The sequence below is a fragment of the Natrix helvetica genome (assembly GCF_964273705.1).
Source record: "Natrix helvetica genome assembly, chromosome: 1".
NCBI classification, from domain to species: Eukaryota; Metazoa; Chordata; class Lepidosauria; order Squamata; family Natricidae; genus Natrix; species Natrix helvetica.
Genome location: NC_138548.1, coordinates 15,944,539 through 15,962,555, shown reverse-complemented (window position 1 = coordinate 15,962,555; position 18,017 = coordinate 15,944,539). Strand labels below are relative to the sequence as shown.

The following is an 18,017-nucleotide window of genomic DNA, read 5'->3' as shown; positions in this document are numbered from 1 at the left end:
AGAGAGAGAGAATGAAAAGATGATGAGAGAGATATGATGAGAGATAGATAGATAGATAGATAGATAGATAGATGAGAGAGATATGAGAGACAGAGACAGACAGACAGAGAGAGATGAGAGAGAATGATAACTGAGAGAGAGAGAGTGAATAGATGATGAGAGAGATATATGATGAGAGAGAGAATGAATAGATAATGAGAGAAAGAGATATGATAGGTAGATAGATAGATGATAGAGGATAGATAGATAGATAGATAGATAGATAGATAGATAGATAGATAGATAGATAGATGATAGATAGATCTGTATACTGTCGCCCTGCCTATTTAACTTATATGCAGAATACATTATGAATGAAATGAGAAAAGCGGGGCTAGATGAATCAAAAATTGGAATTAAGATTGCCAGGAGAAATATCAACTGGGGGGGGGGGGGGGTTGGACTAGATGACCTACAAGGTCCCTTCCAACTGTGTTAATCTGTTAAATCTGTTAAACCTCAGATATGCAAATGATACCACTCAAATGGCAGAAAGTGAAGAGAAACTAAAGAGCCTCTTGATGCTGGTCTGAGCTTGGATATCCATTTGTTCTTACAATTTACGTTGGTTTTCATGTTTTCATCATTCTGGACTGCCTAGAATCTCTGATTTGGTGGGGTAGAAACAGTGAAATAAGCCATAACTTCTTGTGACAACATCTGATGGTTGTATCCACAGGGAACCAGAGGTGTGGGCATCGGCCCTAAGACAGGTCCCTACATTTAGGTAAGTGCCTGTTTCTTTGGGAAGCCATGGGGGAAACAAAGAGCTTTTCTCTGTAAAAAAAGCTCTTGGTACAAACAGGGAAAAGGGGGAGGAGGAGAACTAAGCATCTTGACCAGAGGATTCTGGGACAAGGATGAGATGTTAAATAGATACTGCAAAAGCTACTAGACTGAGACCCCTTGAAGCTGTCAGTGTAGATATATTCATGAACTGGAATAGGGCTTAGTAACAGGGCCAGCCAATGGGAGCTGAAATAGTTTGGAGCCTGGGCGTGGCTAAGCTCTGTAGCTCTGAGTCTGTGCTGAGCTCAAAACTAGTCTGCTGCTCTGGAATTGAAACTGAAACTCCTTCTCTCCTCTGCTTGTGTTTTGCTTGTATTTACTACCACGTTGGAAAACCTGCTTTTGGTATTGTATATTTACTTCATGTGTTAGATTATATATAAAGAGAAGTTAATGAATCCTGCTGAATCAGTTACCTGTATGTGCTTTCTGGATGTGATCGCTGCAACAAACTCTGACAGAAGCAACACCGGAATGACTCTCACAATGCAATCTCCTTTCTATGTGATCACACCATCCAGGAAACAGCTTACCATACCTAAGGCTCCCTTTCTCTAAGTCTAGGTACCTTGTGCCTCTCCAAAACACATTAGACTTCAACTCCAAGCAGCCAGTGCTATGGGAGACTAGAAGCTGTGGTTCAGCAAAATCTGGAGGGACGCAGCTTACCTCGCCAGATGCTTTCCTGCAATATGTATTTTGCTGAATGAAGTTCATTTTTTATTGCTTCGTGCATCAAAAATGTATGATTGTACGTGGGACATGGTGCATTGGTGGGTTGCCAATTTTTATATTACCGTTTTGGGTGGCTCCAGCGCGTGTCCCGCGTCTGGCCGGGTGGGCAGAGCCTCCCACCGCCGCTACTACCGGTTCGCCCTATCCGGGAGCAGCCCACCTCTGATGTGGTGACTCAGTGGCTAAAATGCTGAGCTTATCTATCAGAAAGGTCGGCAGTTCAGCAGTTCGAATCCCGAGTGCAGTGTAATGGAGTGAGCTCCTGTTCCTTGTCGCAGCTTCTGCCAATCTAGCAGTTCGAAAGCACGTAAAAAAATGCAAGTAGAAAAATAGGGTCCACTTTGGTGGGAAGGTAACAGTGCTCTGTGAGCCTTTGGCATTTAGTCATGCCGGCCACATGACCACGGAGACATCTTTGGACAGTGCTGGCTCTTCGGCTTTGAAACGGAGATGAGCACTGCCCCCTAGAGTCGGGAATGATTAATACATATGTGTGAGGGGAACCTTTACCTTTACATCAAAAATGCCGATGGGCTGACATATATTTTGGCATATTGGTTTAGTCCTCCCAAAAGGTGTTTTTCAAAATGCAACTGGAGTTTGATTGTTTTTCTCTCCTAAAATGTTTAACTTCTTATCCAAGAAGCTTCTTCAGTTGTGACTGAAGTTCTGATTCTTTTCTGACCGAAGTGAAACGTTTTCAAGGAGAGGGAGGAAAAAACCCCCAAGAAATCCCACTGCCTTTTAAGAAGCACCTTTGGGATAACCATGACCTGGATGATTGAGAATCTCTATAGACCTTAACTTAGCCAGGAACATGCATCTTAAAAGTTGCTAGGTTGAGAAACATTGATTTCAGATGGCCTCTTACAGGTTTTTAAAAATTAAAGGATTAGGAAAACTTATTCTTTCTTTTAGGTAAATGCAGGTAGTCCTCAACCTATGACAACAATTGGGCCCAAATCTTCTTTTGCCAAATGAGACAGTTCTTAAGTGAATGTTGCCCCATTTTACAAACTTTTTTGCCATAGTTGTTAAGGGAATCACTGCAGTTCTGAAGTTAGTAACAAGTTTGTGAAGTGAATCTGGTGTCCCCATTGTCAGGTCACAAAAGTTGATCACATGTCCCTGGGACACTGCAACCATCATAGAAATATGAGTCAGTTGCCTAATTTTGATCATGTGACTGTGGGGATGCTGCAATGGTTGCAAGTGTGAAAAACGGTCGTAAGTCTTTTGTTCCCCCAGTGCTATTGTAACTTTGAACAATCACTAAATGAACCGTTGTAAGTTGAGGACTACCTGTACAGATGTTTTAAAAAACGTAATTATGGAATCTGCTAAGCAGAAATGAGGTCAGTAAATAGTAGAACCATCCACGAGAAGCCAAAGAAACAGCAGCAGCAACAACAAAATCAACCACCACCCACGGATTCAGAATAGGGGCTGAACTGATATCTCTCTGATGACTAAAATAAATTCTCATGGTTATGTTTCTCTGTTTGTCTTTCAGTCATTGTACTGCCACAAGGTAAGGAGCGATAGCAAGGAGGAATGTGTGGGGCTAAAGGGGATGGGGTTTGTTTCTCAGTTCATGCGTTATTCAAGCGATTAGCAGAAATAAAAACAAAATCTAGTTATAGCTTACTCAAGCAAGCAAGGCAAACTGTATAGTATCTATCTGTCATCTATCTATCTATCATCTATCTATCTATCTATCTATCTATCTATCTATCTATCTATCTATCTATCTATCATCTATCTATCATCTATCTATCTATCTATCATCTATCTATCTATCTATCTATCTATCTATCTATCTATCTATCCTCTCTCCCTCCCTCTCCCCCTCTCATCTATCTATCTATCTATCATCTATCTATCTATCTATCTATCTATCTATCTATCTATCTATCTATCATCTATCTATCATCTATCTATCTATCTATCTATCTATCTATCTATCTATCTATCATCTATCATCTATCTATCTATCTATCTATCTATCTATCTATCTATCTATCTATCTATCTATCATCTATCTATCTATCATCTATCTATCAATCTATCTATCATCTATCTATCTATCTATCTATCATCTATCTATCATCTATCTATCTATCTATCATCTATCTATCTATCTATCTATCTATCTATCTATCTATCTATCTATCTATCTATCTATCTACCATCTATCTATCTATCTATCTATCTATCATCTATCTATCTATCTATCTATCTATCTATCTATCTATCTATCTATCTATCATCTATCTATCTATCTATCTATCTATCTATCTATCTATCTATCTATCATCTACCTACCTATCTACCTACCTACCCTGTTTTTCCCCAAAATAAGACCTTCCTGGATAATAAGCCCAGTTGGGCTTTTGACCACATGCGCTAAAATAAGCCCTCCCCAAAAATATTGCAACACAGCAGTACCTCAAAAATAATAAGACCTCCCCAAAAATAAGGCCAAGTGCTTATTTGGGGGTCAAAAGAAAATAAACCCCTCTCTTATTTTTGGGGAAACACGATTTCTTCTTTCTTTCTTTCTTTCTTTCTTTCTTTCTTTCTTTCTTTCTTTCTTTCTTTCTTTCTTTCTTTCTTTCTTTCTTTCTTTCTTCTTTTCTTTTCTTTCTATCTCTACCCATCTATCTACTATCATCTATCTTTTCTATTATCTCTCTCTTTCTATCACCTCTCTTTCTCTTTATCATCTCTGCCTGCCTGCCTACACGCCCGCACACCCGTCTGTCCATCCATCCACCCACCCACCCATCCACCCACTCACTCATTCATTCACTGTAGCTTCCCATTTCAGACAACCGACTCTTTGATATATGGTATCCTTAGTGCTCTCTGAGCTTGGCGGTTTTCTTGCAGATGCTTTATTACCCACTTAGGTAACATCATCAGTGCCAGCAATGCTCTTTGATATATCCCGTTGTCCTTTATTTTATTTTATTTTTTTAATTGTAAGCCACTCAGGGCTGATGCGGAGGCAAGCAGCCTTGAACACTGAAAAATATTAAAACAAAATAAGTTATTTGGTAGAAAGAATGTGACACTGCCTCTTGTCCAATCAGATTCTTGTTCCGTGTTCTCTACGCCCAATCAAATCATGTCCCAGTGGGGGGTGGGGGGTCACATGGACTCCTGAAAACCACGTTGCTCAAATTCCAATGCTGAATATTGGTGGAGTGATTTTTCAAATTAACAAAAAAAAAAAAAAAAAAAAGGATGGCTGCAGGAATGAATGCAAAACCTCCTTAAATAAAACATCTAGTTGCCAGGGTGACTTGCACTACAAAGGGGCTGGCATAAAGAAGAGGGGGGCAGGTGTCCACCTTTTGTCCAAAGAACCTGAAGGCAGGAAATAATTAAGAAGAGAAGAAACCTAGAACCAAGGAGAAATTTATTGCGAGTTAGAACAATGATTAGTGCAAAGGTTTGCCTCCAAAAGGTCTTGGTGTTCCATCTCTGGAGGTTTTTAAGAAGAGATTGGGCAACCATTTGTGTGAAATGGTATAGGGCAGTGATGGCAAACCTTTTTTGCCTTGCGTGCCAAAAGCAGGCGTGTGCGCTCTCTCGCATGCCCACTCCCATAATTTAATGCTCCCCCCGCACCGTGCCCTCTGCGCAAGCACACCTGACACACACACACCCCGCTGCCCCACACAGGCGCGCACAGCTTTCTTGGAGGCAGGGGAGGGCAAAAACGGTGGCCCAATAGGTCCATTTTTCACCCGCCGCAGGCTCCAGAGGCTTTTTAGGAGCCCGGGGAGAGCAAAAAATGGCCCATCAGGCAAACTGGAAGTTCAGGAACGGACTTTCAGGTTGCCTGTTGGGCCGTCTTTCTCCTTCCGAAGGCTTCAGGAGGCTTCCCTGAAGCCTCTAGAGGGCGAAAAACAGCCCAACGTGCAAAGTGGAAGTCCGTTCCCGTGCCTCCGGCTTGCACTTTGGGCTGTTTTTCACCTCCAGGGGCTGCAGGGAAGCCTCCAGAGGGCAAAAAACAGCCAAAAATCAAGGTCGAAAATCAAGGCTGAAAATCAGCTGGCCAGAGCATGCATGCATGCTGGAGCTGACAGGACAACGCTTCGCGTGCCCTCAGAAATGGTTCCGTGTGCCACCTATGGCACGGGTGCCATAGGTTCGCCATCACAGGAACCTATGGGTTGCATGCCACAGGTGGTACATAGAGCCCTCTCTGTGGGTAGGCGAGCCGTCACCCCAGCTCAGCTCCACCGCGCATGTGTGCGGGCCTCCCACCAGCCAGCTGGTTTTCAGTTCTCTGCTGCGCATGTGCTGGGGCTAGGGCGTATGTGCAGGGGTTGTGTGCATTTGGGGGGTGCTCATGGGGGGTCATGCGTGTGTGGACAGGGGGTGCATGCAGGGAGTTGCACATACACGTGTGGGGGTGGGGAGAGCATGGGGTGGTCACACGCACATGTGGGGGGGCCAGGGAGCACATGGATGTCACACACACATGGGTGGGGGGCAGGGTGCCCATGATGAGGGGACATTTTGGGTTTTCTCAAACTTCCGGTAGGCCCCCTTCCCCTCCCCCCCGAGCCTCCACGGGCCCTGCACTTACCCTCATCCAAAACAGGCCGCGTGGAGACTCCTGGGAGGGGGTGGGTGGGCGGGGCCAGCCAGGAGTGGGATTGGGGGGGGGGGTTCTCTGAACTTTACAGAATCTTGGCTAGAGGTTCTCCCGAACCCCTGTGAACCCCTCAGCAGCCCTCTCCTGCCTCACAGTGCTTGCACCGCAACTTTGAACTATAAATTAGCCAGAAACATTTCAGCCTAATTGTGAGCTGTGCATATTGCCTTCATGGGATATGGTTACGCTTTGCTGGCTCACATAAACCCAGAAAGTCCTAGCATGTACCCAGAAGAAATCCAAGAGGCTCTTTGTTAAAGAGACCCTTTGAAAGGATTTGAAAATCCTTCAGCAATGGCTCTTTGTAAAGACAAAAATGTGATGATATTTTAGAACAAGGGGGAGACATTTCCCCCCCTTACTTGTCTAGGACAACAGGAAATTCCAGAATGAATGGATAAGTTTATTTTCTGATCGGAGAGACATAAAAACTGGGGATCAGAGCCGCCTTTCAATTTGTGGATAACCCATTTGGAGTTAGGAGGAGGTCAAATGGAGAAGATGCCAAGCTGTTCAGGGTAAAAAGTAATAAGAATGAAGGGATTGTAGAGAGAACCACAAAGATACCTCCACATTGGTTGGCTGGAGCTCTGTATGGGATAGGGAGGTGAGGAGCCTTGCTCGGGAAAGTTTGCAAATGTCTTACATGCGGTAGTTAGATATTTCAGTGTCATTTGGATCAATACAAGGGTGGGCTTCCAAAAATTCAGCAATGGGTTCTCTGCTCGGTTGCTGAGTGGGCGTGGCCATGGTGGGTGTGGCATAGTTGGCCTCCTGCACCATGGCGGCAGGGCCCTTTTCACCTTCCTCAGGCTCTGGCGGCTTTCCTCGAGCTCTGGGAGGGTGAAAACTGCCTCCCCTGGGCTCTGGAGGCCCTCCGGCTAGAAACCAATCCATATCCGGCCTTCCAGAACTTCCAGGCGGCCTTTTTCTCCTCCTCCCTGAGCCTCTGCGTGGGCCTTGCACTTACCTCGCATCCAAAACGGTCCGCGTGGAGACTCCTGCCAGGGGTGTGATTTGGAGGTTCTCCGAACCGGCTATAACCTTAGCTACAGGTTCTCCTGAACTTGGGAGAACCTGTAGCAGCCTACCCTTGGTTCAATAGCCCACCAAAGACTGTAGTCTAGGACAGTGTTTTTCAACCTTGGCAGCTTGAAGATGTGTGGATTCAACTCCCAGAATCCACACATCTTCAAGCTGCCAAGGTTGAAAAACACTGATGTTGTTCACCCTCTCCTCATTGTTGAGGGCACACAAGAACCACTATTAGGGAGGCCTGCAAGATTTGGTCCAAAAAGTCAAAAAGACAATGGTGTGATCAAGACACTGCCAGTTATGTGCAGTCACACCATCTTCTATGACCCTGTGGAGGCCTCTGGAGGACAACATTTCCCCTTTATTTTTGTTTTTGCATTTGACATACTCAACAAATAGGATTCTACTGCAGGTGGTGCTTGATTCAGAAAATATCCCTCTTTTGAAGTTTGCATTTATCCTTCTTCAAACTTCCTCTGATATGCTATTAACTTTAATTTCCTCCTTTTTATAGCCCGGAGACACTGAATTTTACAAGTAAGTTTCCAAGAGCCTGAAGATTTAATTCCTACAAAGAATGAATTCAAAGGGTCCAGAGATCCATTTGTAATTGTTTAACATGCAGTGTACCAATGTAGTTTCCCCTACAAATTTGGGGTGTGTGTGTTTCTTCAACACACCCCCCCCAACACTAACTCCAATGTGATGCAACTGTTCATCAACGTATACAGACAGTTGAGATCACGCCCTGCTAAATTATGATTTGCTTAACTGTGGTTTGAGTAAAATGCAGTAGCCGAGTTTACAAATTCACTGATCCAAAATCAAAACCACGTAATTGCAGGCGAAATGTGTTCCTTTATCAATTCCAGTTTCCCCCCAAAATAAGACTGAGTCGTATATTAATTTTTACTCCAAAAGATGCATTAGGGCACATTTCCTAGTTAGGTTTTATTTTGGGGGAAATACGGTACTAAATGCACCCATCTGGCTGACAATCTTAACCAGGGCTTATTTTTGGGGGTAGGGCTTATATAAGGAGCATCCTGAAAAATTCATGCTCTGTCTTATTTTCGGGTTAGGTGTTATTTTTGGGGAAACAGGGTACCTGATCTTATTTTACATTTGAAGAACTTCTAAGTATTGTATTTATCAAGGGAGTTTTGGGGAAAGCGGTTTCAAATCAGACTGCTGATTCTTAAGTAAGCAGGGTTATGTTATTTTAGGCAGTGCTATTATTAACCTACTTTAAGCTACTTTACTTGATTACTTTCATTTGATTGGCTACATTTGCAAATCTCTACTAATGAGGAACCAAGTCCTAGGAAGGATGTTTTAGGGATGATACTGGAGAAGCTGGATCTTCTTTAGAAGAAGCTAATGAAGTTCTGAACCTTGGTTGTTTGCTTGCAGACATTTCGTTGCCCAACTAGGCAACATAAGCATGCTAGTGGGTGTGGGGTTTGCAATCAGGGGAGGGATCCTAACAGTTTAACAACTGGTTCACTGAGCACACGCTTCACTGAGCAATCTGGTTCGCTCCCAGCTAAACTTCGGAGCTACGGGTTCACCCGCACTGGTCCGAAGAGGTAGATTCCTACTGTCAACTCGCAAAGCACTCCTGGCCTGCTCTCGAGTTGCCATAGGCAGGAGGGGGGAGCTGCCATGACCAGAAGCACATTTCACGCATACCTCTCTCCAGATTGTATCCCAGGTTACCAGAGCCAGATGGAGAGGCAGTGTTTCTATAGCCCGGGAAAGAACTCCATTGGAGAATGTGATTTATGACACACCCGGGGAGGAGGGTTACCCAATTACCCATAGCTGATGCAAAGAGGAATGCCTTAAGTCATCTTTGTTTTTCAACCCTAGCAACTTGCAGATATACCGTATTTTTCGGAGTATAAGACGCACCTTTTTACCCCCAAAAAAGAGGGTGAAAACCTGGGTGTGTCTTATACTCTGAATGTAGCTCCACCCACCTGCTCCGCGTGTCACATTTTCGGGGGGTTCCATGCTGTGGGGATCCTCACTTTCACATGGCGCCTGATTCCTGAAGCTACCTGGGGAACTGCGATGAAAGCCTTTTCAATGAAAGAGTTTTTGGACTGCAGGGTCCCTTTCCCGATTCCAAAAAGGGCGCGTGCAGAGGCCAAACAAGTACATCGTGTTTCAGGTGGCAGACAGTTCCAGCACACACTGTCACCTGAAAATGCTTTCCTTCCCAGTTCCCCGGTGCACATCACAGAGCCACACGCCCTCCTCCTCCTCTACAGACTCACCGCCTGTTTTCTCCTGGCCAGCACCGTCGTCTGCGGGAGGCAGGGAGAAAAGCGAGAGGGCAGTGCAGTTGGGAGAAGGCGCAGGAGCTGGACACGGAAACAGGGCAGGCAGATTAGAGGCAGCTGGCTGATTGCCGGCTTGGCTGCTGGCCACCCGGAGTGCGTAGGCAGCAAAGGAAACCCGCGTCGTGGCTGTATTAAGATGCGCATTTCACGGTGGGGTACAATATGGGGGTGGCAGGTGGGGCAGGGGATGGTGTGCCTGACATCCCTGCCGGTGGCAAAGAAGTGCCCTGGGCACTGCTGGACTCTCCCCTCCCCTCGCTCGTTGGGGCAGGGATGGTGAAACTTCACCCAGCGTGCTGGCTCTCCTCTCCTGTCGGCTGTTATCCGGGAGAGGGGGCGCGAAACCATGGTCGCTGGCAGCGACACTTAAGGGCGGAGGCTCTAAGAAGCGGCTGCCAGGGTACCCCATTCCTTGCCCCACCTGCCACCCCCAAATTGTACCCCACCGTGAAATGTGCATCTTAATAGAGCCACGACACGGGTTTCCTTTGCTGCCTGCGCACTCCGGGTGGCCAGCAGCCAAGTCGGCCATCTGTCTCTAATCTGCCTGCCCTGTGTCCATGCCCGGCTCCTGCGCCTTCGCCCGACTGCGCTGCCCTCTTGCTTTTCTCCCTGCAGTTGTTTGGCCTCTGCACGCGCCCTTTTTGGAATCGGGGAGTGGACCTTGCAGCCCAAAAACTCTTTCATTGAAAAGGCGTTCATCGCAGTTCCCCAGGTAGCTTCGGGAATCAGGCCATGAATACTGATGGATGCTGCTGGGAAAGAGGCAGAAAGGTTTTTTTTCCTGATTTCCTTCCCCCAAAATTAAGGTGCGTCTTATACTTCGAAAAACACGGTAGGTAATCCTCGACTTACAACCACAAACGAGCCCAACATTTTTCTTGCTAAGCGAGAGAGTTAAGTGAGTTTTGCCCTATTTTGACCTTTTTTGCTAGTTATGAAACAAATCTCTGAAGTTATTAAGTGAATCATATGGCCATTAAGTGAATCTTGCTTTGCAGAAGTTGTCTGGAAAGTTACAAATGATGATCACATGATCCCAGGGCAGTGCAACAATCATAAATAAATGCCAATTGACAAATGCCCAAATTTTGATTATGGGGATCAAACCATGGGGATGCTACAATGGCTATGTGAGAAAGTGGTCGTTAAGTCCCTTTTTTCAATGCTGTTATAACTTTGTATGGTCACTAAACAAAAATTGAGGATTACCTATATATGGAATTCTGGGAGTTGAAGTCCAAGTATCTTCAAGTGGGCAAGACTGAGAAAGATTCCCTTTAGTTAAGATCAGCATTTTTTGATTGGGAGAATAGTACCTCTTAGATCAGGATTATGAAATTCAGAACCTAATTTAAAAGGCCCTTTGAAAATGGCCGCATCTGCCAAACTAAGGCCTATTTTGCCAAGACAAAATGGAAGAGGCTGATCTTGCTCTTCTTGATTTATACTGTCCAATCTACAATCCTCCATAGACTCTTCCCAACAAGTGTCGCCTTCAAAACTAATCCCCCACAAAGGAAACAAAACTAATCCCCCATAAAGTAGATCTTTTTTTATGATATCCCCTTGCTACAGGTTATATAGCAACTTCAAAATGGCTTCCCTTCCATAAAATTTGGCTACCTTTATTGAACGCCAAGTTGTTGCCAAAGCTGACTGATGATTTTAAAAAGGGATTTTTTTAAAAAAAGAGACTTCCCCCTGGAGCAATCGGTGTCTAAGTGGAACTTTTAGTCCAGTGGTGTCTAACCTTGGCTACTTTAAGACCTGGACTTCAACTCCCAGAATCCCCCAGCCTTGGGAATTCTGGGAGTTGATGTCCACAGGTCTTAAAAGTGAATAAAAGCAAATATATGTGTCCCAGGATTATGTTGCAGGATCTAATCCGAGTCGGTCTTAAAGCGGCCAAGGCTGGACATCCCTACTTTGGTCAAAGACAATATTCAAGTGAATCACAGCAAAGAGGATATTGAGTCTGAGCCATACATTTTGATTAGAGGTAATCGACAGGGAGAAATCATTTCTAATGAATTGAGACACCCCCTTAGAACCTTCTGTGCTTTCCTCAATTACCAGCCCAAGTCTTGTTTTGTCTTGAGCTAATGTGTGGTGCTCATCTAACAAATATGAGGCGGTGGGAAGAGTTATTAATAGTATCTGTGGATATTAAGAGTTATCAATATCTGTGTGTTTCCTTCTCTCTGTTCATAGGTATAGGAGATACTCTGTCAAAAAACTGGCTCAAAATGATGGCTTTGAAGGATATGGAAGAGGATGCCAGTCTCTTAAAACTACTTGAGCCCAGTTGTTGAATTGTTGAGTTGCTGTTTCTTTTATGTAACACAAATGGGACACACAAAATAAAATGAAGAGATCCATCCAAACTGCTATCCTGAAGATTAATCCCACTATATTCACATGCAAATTGAAGAAGTTAATTTTCTTAATATCCCTGTTCCCCAGCAGCGTGGGAAATGTCTTGGAGCCTTTCTGAAACAAAATGGGACAAAAAAATAAATAAAATAATGACAGGCTTCCTCTTACTGGTCAGATTAAAGAGAGTGGGTGAAGGCAGCAATGATGGCTATGCACAATCTTACAAAACGAACCATCGTTAAAACTCCTTTAAAATCTGGATTTCAATCCACTATCCGTTGTTAAGGGCCCTGGAGGCAATTTGAACCGAGCTGGAAAAAGGCTTGGATACCTTTAAAAATTCTGCATTCAGCGTTAAGATTCAAGGCACAACTGAACAGATTTTTAAATTCTGTAAGTTTTGAAATTTTATTCGATCATCTTGACACAAAAAAATTCTTACAGCAGCTTTGTGGTATGTGTTTTGTGGGGGAATGTCGATAGTAAATAACTTTTTTTCTTTTAAACATAACATATTGTACAATTTTCAGGAGATTTTTTAGAATCACTGTAAGAGAACAGACTCTACATGCTAAGGTGACAAGTTTTCATCCAGGAATATATATATATATATATATGTATAGATATATATATTTAAAATCCACTAACTTCAAGGAGCGTTTGCCCTTTTAAGACATTTCTGAATATGCGCAGATTTCCAAACCCCCAACAAAATCTGCACTAATCCACAAAAAGTCAACAAATCACACTCCCCGCCTTGCTCCTTGCCATAACCCAGGGGTGTCCAATCTTGGGAACTTTAAGACTTGTGGACTTCAACTCACAGAATTCCCCAGCCAGCTGGCTGGGGAATTCTGGGAGTAGAAGTCCACAAGTCTTAAAGTTCCCAAGTTTGGACGCCCCTGCCATAACTGCTTCACCAGCCTCTGCTGCAATATTGGGAGAATGCTAAATTATTCTCGGTAAATCTTGCAGCTCAGCTCCCAACAGACATAATTACTGTACTGATATTAAAAAAAAAAAAGAAAGACCCCTGACCACACAGAAGAATATTGAGGCACCAAATGTCTTGAAACATAGAGGACATAATGCAAGCCAGAGACCAAAGGGTTCTGTTGGTTCCATCCTGTCCCCCACCCCCCACCCCGGCCCCCACCTCCCCAAGTTCAGGATTCTAAATATCAGTGTTTGGAGTATCCAATAGGGAAGCTTCATTGTGAGAAAATTAAAAAAAAATCCAGTTAGGGGCTGCCATTGTGCAATTTCTCATTAATGTTTAACCGCCATCAAGGTGCCCCACCCTATTTGTAACGGATCGTCACTAATATCTTCCAATCTTGCAGAGGAGAAAAAGAAAAGTTTGCCAAAAAAAAAAAAAGTAAGAAAGAAAAAGGAATCACTGGCTGCAACTATGGGGAGTGAGGACACTTTCAAAAACAAACTGTCACTAGTTGGTGGCCATCTGCTTAAGTGTAGGCTTTGTAAAAGCTGGGCATGACAGACCGACCCCCACTATAGGATTGTTCAACCTAACATAGAAGAAAGAAAATAATAATAATCACGAAACCCCCAAATCCACACAGACACAAATGACTTTGGACTTCTAATTAGGCTACTTTTCGTTAATTCCAGGAATGAGATATTGCATTGGACTTTAAACATTCCTGTGGAAGCCCCACCCTGATGAGAGAGGATCAACCAATCCCAGCCTGGGGCAGCAGGAAATGATCCAGAACAGCTGTAGGGAAGGAGGGAAGACGCATCCCCATTGGTTGCAGGGAAGGGGCATTCTGATCTTTTTCTCCTTTTAAGCACGGGCAGTTTAAAAGGATAAATAGAACTGACCAGCTCTCACACCAGGAGAGGCACAAGCACACCCAGGGATGCGGTTGGGTTTCCAATATGGATTCTGCATCTCCTCGACCCCGTTTTCTCCCTTGCCAGGATGTCAATCCAGTTGGGGAATCTCTTTGCTCTGCTCGGACCATTTCAAACAGAGGAGAGCACAGTTCTGAGATGTGTAAACCGTAACAAAATTAAAACAAAAATAGAACGAACACAACAACCCAGGAGGGAGGAGGAAATGGAAAACACACATGCCCTGGGAGATCAAACATGCGCACAGAGGGAGAGAAATCGAATGCTCCACTGGTTTCAGTCCCGTGAGCCTCGGGATGCTGTTCGTCTGGAGGGCCAGGAGGACGAGGGGCTGTGCCCAATTCTGAGAAGACTCAGCATTTTGACAGGGTTTCTTTGAATTCTGATAACAGATTTCCCAATAAGGTTGAATCATCGCATTTTCCGTCAATGGACACTGAGTTTTCTCCCTGCCAAAGGATTCATTGAAGGTGGGGGAGGGGGGGGGAAGAGAGAGAAAAAAAATAGTTTTTTAGGATTAGGAAGCAAGATTCTTGTTTGCATCACTTTATTACATCCAATGCATCTTCCTGGTCCTATTTTCCCCACAAGAAGAACCTTGAGAGGCGAGCTGGGCTGTGAGAGAGAGACTGGCTCAAAGTCACTGGCCAGCTTTCATGCCTAAAGCGGGACTAGAACTCACTGTCTCCTGGTGATTAGCCCAAAGTCACTCAAGCGGTTTTCATGGCTAAAATGAGGACTAGAACTAATTTCTCCATTTCTAGCCTGGTGCCTTAAACACTAGATCAAATTGTTTGTCATAATCATCTTTCCTCTCATCTGCCTGGAAACTGAATCATGTTTATTCTTTTCTCCTATTCTTACAAGGAGATGTCAAGATTTATCTGTCTGTTAGGAAGCAACTTCATTTCTCCCCTGTTGAAGGGAGGGCAATCCACATCATGGATTTAGCAGGGAGTCAGATTGAGAGAGGTGTTGAACAGACAAGATTTAACTTCTTCTCTTTAAAAAGCAAATTGAAGTTGGAAGTTGACAAAATATACAGTACTGCTAATGCTACTACCTGTCATCTGATGGCCATCTTCTTTGTGTTCCGTAAATGGTGTGTTTAAAGAAGCAGATGCACGTAAGAATTATTAAGAATATTGAGTGGTTGCAAGAGCAACAGCTAGTCTGTCAATTTCAAAAAAAATTAAACAATTTCTTTTGCCTTAATTGTTGGAACTGATTTATTATTTAATACAGATATTCTAACTAAGGATATTATTAAGAGTATAGGTAGCAATAGCACTTCGACTTATATACCACCTCACATACTTTTACAGCCCTCTCTAAGCGGTTTACAGAGTCCGCCTATTTTCCCACAAAGGACCTCCCCCGGCTTGCTTTGCTGAACACGGGGCGACTGATAATAGTTTGAGCGGGCGCGGCGGGCGCAAACTACCGTCAGTTGCCTTGCGCTCATCAAAACAAGTCCGGGGAGGTCCTTTGTGGGTGGCCAGTTCTAGCCACCTGCAAAGGACCTCCCCTGCTTCCGGAGCCTGTGACAATAGAAGTCACTGCGCAGCAGTTGCAAACTGCTGCGCGGTGTTTTCTTGCCATGTGTGTGGCTGCGCAGCCACGCACCTTAGAGGGAACATTGACTCTAACCACTGCGCCATGTTTTGGGATCACTGAAAGTTATGACTGTGCTGGAAAAAATGGATTTACATCTAATCCTTCAAGGGTGATTGAAGTAGTGATAGTAGTGATTGTGACTCAGGTGCTTGGCAACCTTTGATGATAGTTACAGATGCCTGTGGTCATGTGATGTGATGAAATCCACGGATGGCCCTGAGGAAAGAGGGGAAGAGATGCTGCCCAGGAAACAATCAGTCATGAGAAGCAGGGGGCCCCGGTGGCCTAATGGCCAGAAAAAGAATCTTAGTAAGGACAGTTCTAATTGTTCAAGTGGCGGGGTGGGGTGGGGGGAGGGGAGTTTGTACTTTCAGACTTGCAGGATTCTGATCATGTAGTCTCACCTTAAAGTAGAATTAGCCTGTCTAATCGTGTTTCCTGTTTGGTTTACCTGGGACAGCTGACAGGGGGATCACCTTTTGCGACCCTCATAGCCAGATTCCGACAAGCAAAGTCAATGGGAAAGCTGGCAAAAGGTTGCAAGTTGGACACGTGATGTCTCACTTAAATCCCCGCATGCGGGATTCGCCGAACAAACGCAGCCGGAAGTACCAAAACCTCCATTGTAAGTGGGTGCGGTCATGTGATTTTCTGCTTTCTGATCATATCACTTGGTGAGAGAGTTGCCATTTTGAATTAGAGTCATTAAGTGAGGACTACTTACATATTTTAATTTTATCGTGGAAGTAACAAAATCTAGAGACGAGAAAAGTCACTACCTACTAGGGAATGCCTGTGATTGAAGTATCTGGTTTCTGCAAAGCATCATATGCGCAAGGGGACAGTGCCCCATTATGCTTTAGCATTTGTAGCTGACTAATTAAACATATGCTATCACCACGTATCAGTTGTGCAATTTTGTTCAATTTTGTGCTTTGTTTTTGGATTCACCTTTTTCACGAGTAGGCAGACATGATGGCCCTGGATAGAACGGCTGTACATGGATGCACAGTCCCCCATACGTTCAACAACTGAAAGAAAAAAGAAAATGGTTAAAGGGCTTCCGTCTCTTCCCCAAACAAGGCTTTTGGATTTTTTAAAAAATGGTGCAGCTTTAAGGAGTGCATATCTACATGAGCCACTGATCTACCATATTTTTCGGAGTATAAGACGCTCCAAAGTATAAGACGCACCTAGATTTTGGGGAGGAAAACAAGGGAAAAATATCTGCCTCTGCCTCCCAGCAATTTGCCTCCTTGCAGCAAACAGCCTGATTAGCACAAGAAAAAAAATCTGCCTCCCAGCAATTTGCCAGGTGGAGCAAACAGCAAGTTTCACTTTCAATTTCTCCCGATCATCAGCTGTTACAGGCTGCAGGGATTGTTGTAGCTTATTGAAGTCTCCGCAAGCCCCCGTTTGCTGCAAAGAGGTAAATTGCTGGGAGGTAAATTGTTGGAGCCAGTGGGTGGGTGGGGCCACATTCAGTGTATAAGACGCACCCAAATTTTCACCCTCTTTTAGGGGGAAAAAAGATGTGTCTTATACTCTGAAAAATACGGTAAGTAGATCACTAGCTGGTCTCTCAGGTGGAAAACAACAAATGATGGGAAGAGGGAAGAATCCCAAATACCAAAAATCATGTTTATCTATTTTTTATTGACATTTGGGATTTGTTCTGTTCTTTTTAGTGTCTGCTTTCCTCTTCCATTCTTCAGAAAAGAAACAAGCCATTCCCCCACCTCCTCTGGGCACATTATTCTCATATATATACCTGGATTATATGACATCACATTGGTGCAGAAGCAGCAAAATTACTGAGTGCCAGCAAATAATTGCACTGAGACGGTCAGTGCAACAAATCTGCTACAGCGAAACATCTCTAAGGAGAGATGCTTTTGGCTCACAGAATTAGCAGTTTTCTCGTGGGAAGTCATTTGAGAAACACTAGCAATTACGTTTCTCCTTCTAATAATGAGATAAAACTAGCACAGCAAGTCACACAAGGTTCAATAAGAAGCCTCCTGCAAGCTTGCATGATTTTAATTCCCTTTTTAAAACCCCAAGATACCTCTCTAGGATTTATTTATCTACTGTATGGCACATTCACATCATATTTCAATAAAAACACAAGAGATAACAATACAAAATATGAAACTAAAAGTCTAAAATATTATAAACCTGTCTAGGAATTACCAGCGGAGAGAAGCAGATTTTTCTTGGCTGGTAGGAAATTGTCATTTCAGCTACTCCACTAAATTTCCATGGAATTTCTGGAATGAACTTTATTCTTTCTTTTTTCACTTTTTCTGATCATAAAGTATTGTTTGCTCTCTGGATTATGATTGTAAATTTTTAACAGACTAACAGAGTTGGAGGTCTTCTAATCCAATCTCCTGCTGAAGCAGGGGTCCCTATACCCGTGATAGTGAACCTATGGCACGTGTGCCAGAGGTGGCACTCAGAGCCCTCTCTGTGGGCATGTGCGCCATCGCCAGCTGCTCTTCTGGTTTCCGGCATGCATGATC

General features: G+C 44.0%; 1 protein-coding gene and 1 long non-coding RNA gene across 3 annotated transcripts in view; one reads left to right on the top strand and one right to left on the bottom strand.

The window, feature by feature from the left end:
• The first annotated feature begins 718 nt into the window (after nt 1-718).
• Nucleotides 719-11,986, top strand: LOC309384230. Its single transcript, XR_014173980.1, has 4 exons — nt 719-766; nt 3,077-3,094; nt 7,785-7,807; nt 11,833-11,986. It is a non-coding gene; the product is annotated as an uncharacterized lncRNA (long non-coding RNA).
• Nucleotides 11,987-12,378: 392 nt separating this feature from the next.
• AP3D1 (adaptor related protein complex 3 subunit delta 1) overlaps nt 12,379-18,017 on the bottom strand; it is a 68,660-nt gene continuing 63,021 nt past the window's right edge. For both annotated transcript variants that reach the window (XM_081967555.1, XM_081967554.1), the window contains exons 31-32: nt 16,444-16,523; nt 12,379-14,324 (exon numbers count right to left, since the gene is read on the bottom strand). In XM_081967555.1, the coding sequence (XP_081823681.1) occupies nt 14,229-14,324; nt 16,444-16,523 (176 nt within the window). In that variant the 3' untranslated portion in view covers nt 12,379-14,228. The remainder of the gene's footprint in view (nt 14,325-16,443; nt 16,524-18,017) is intronic.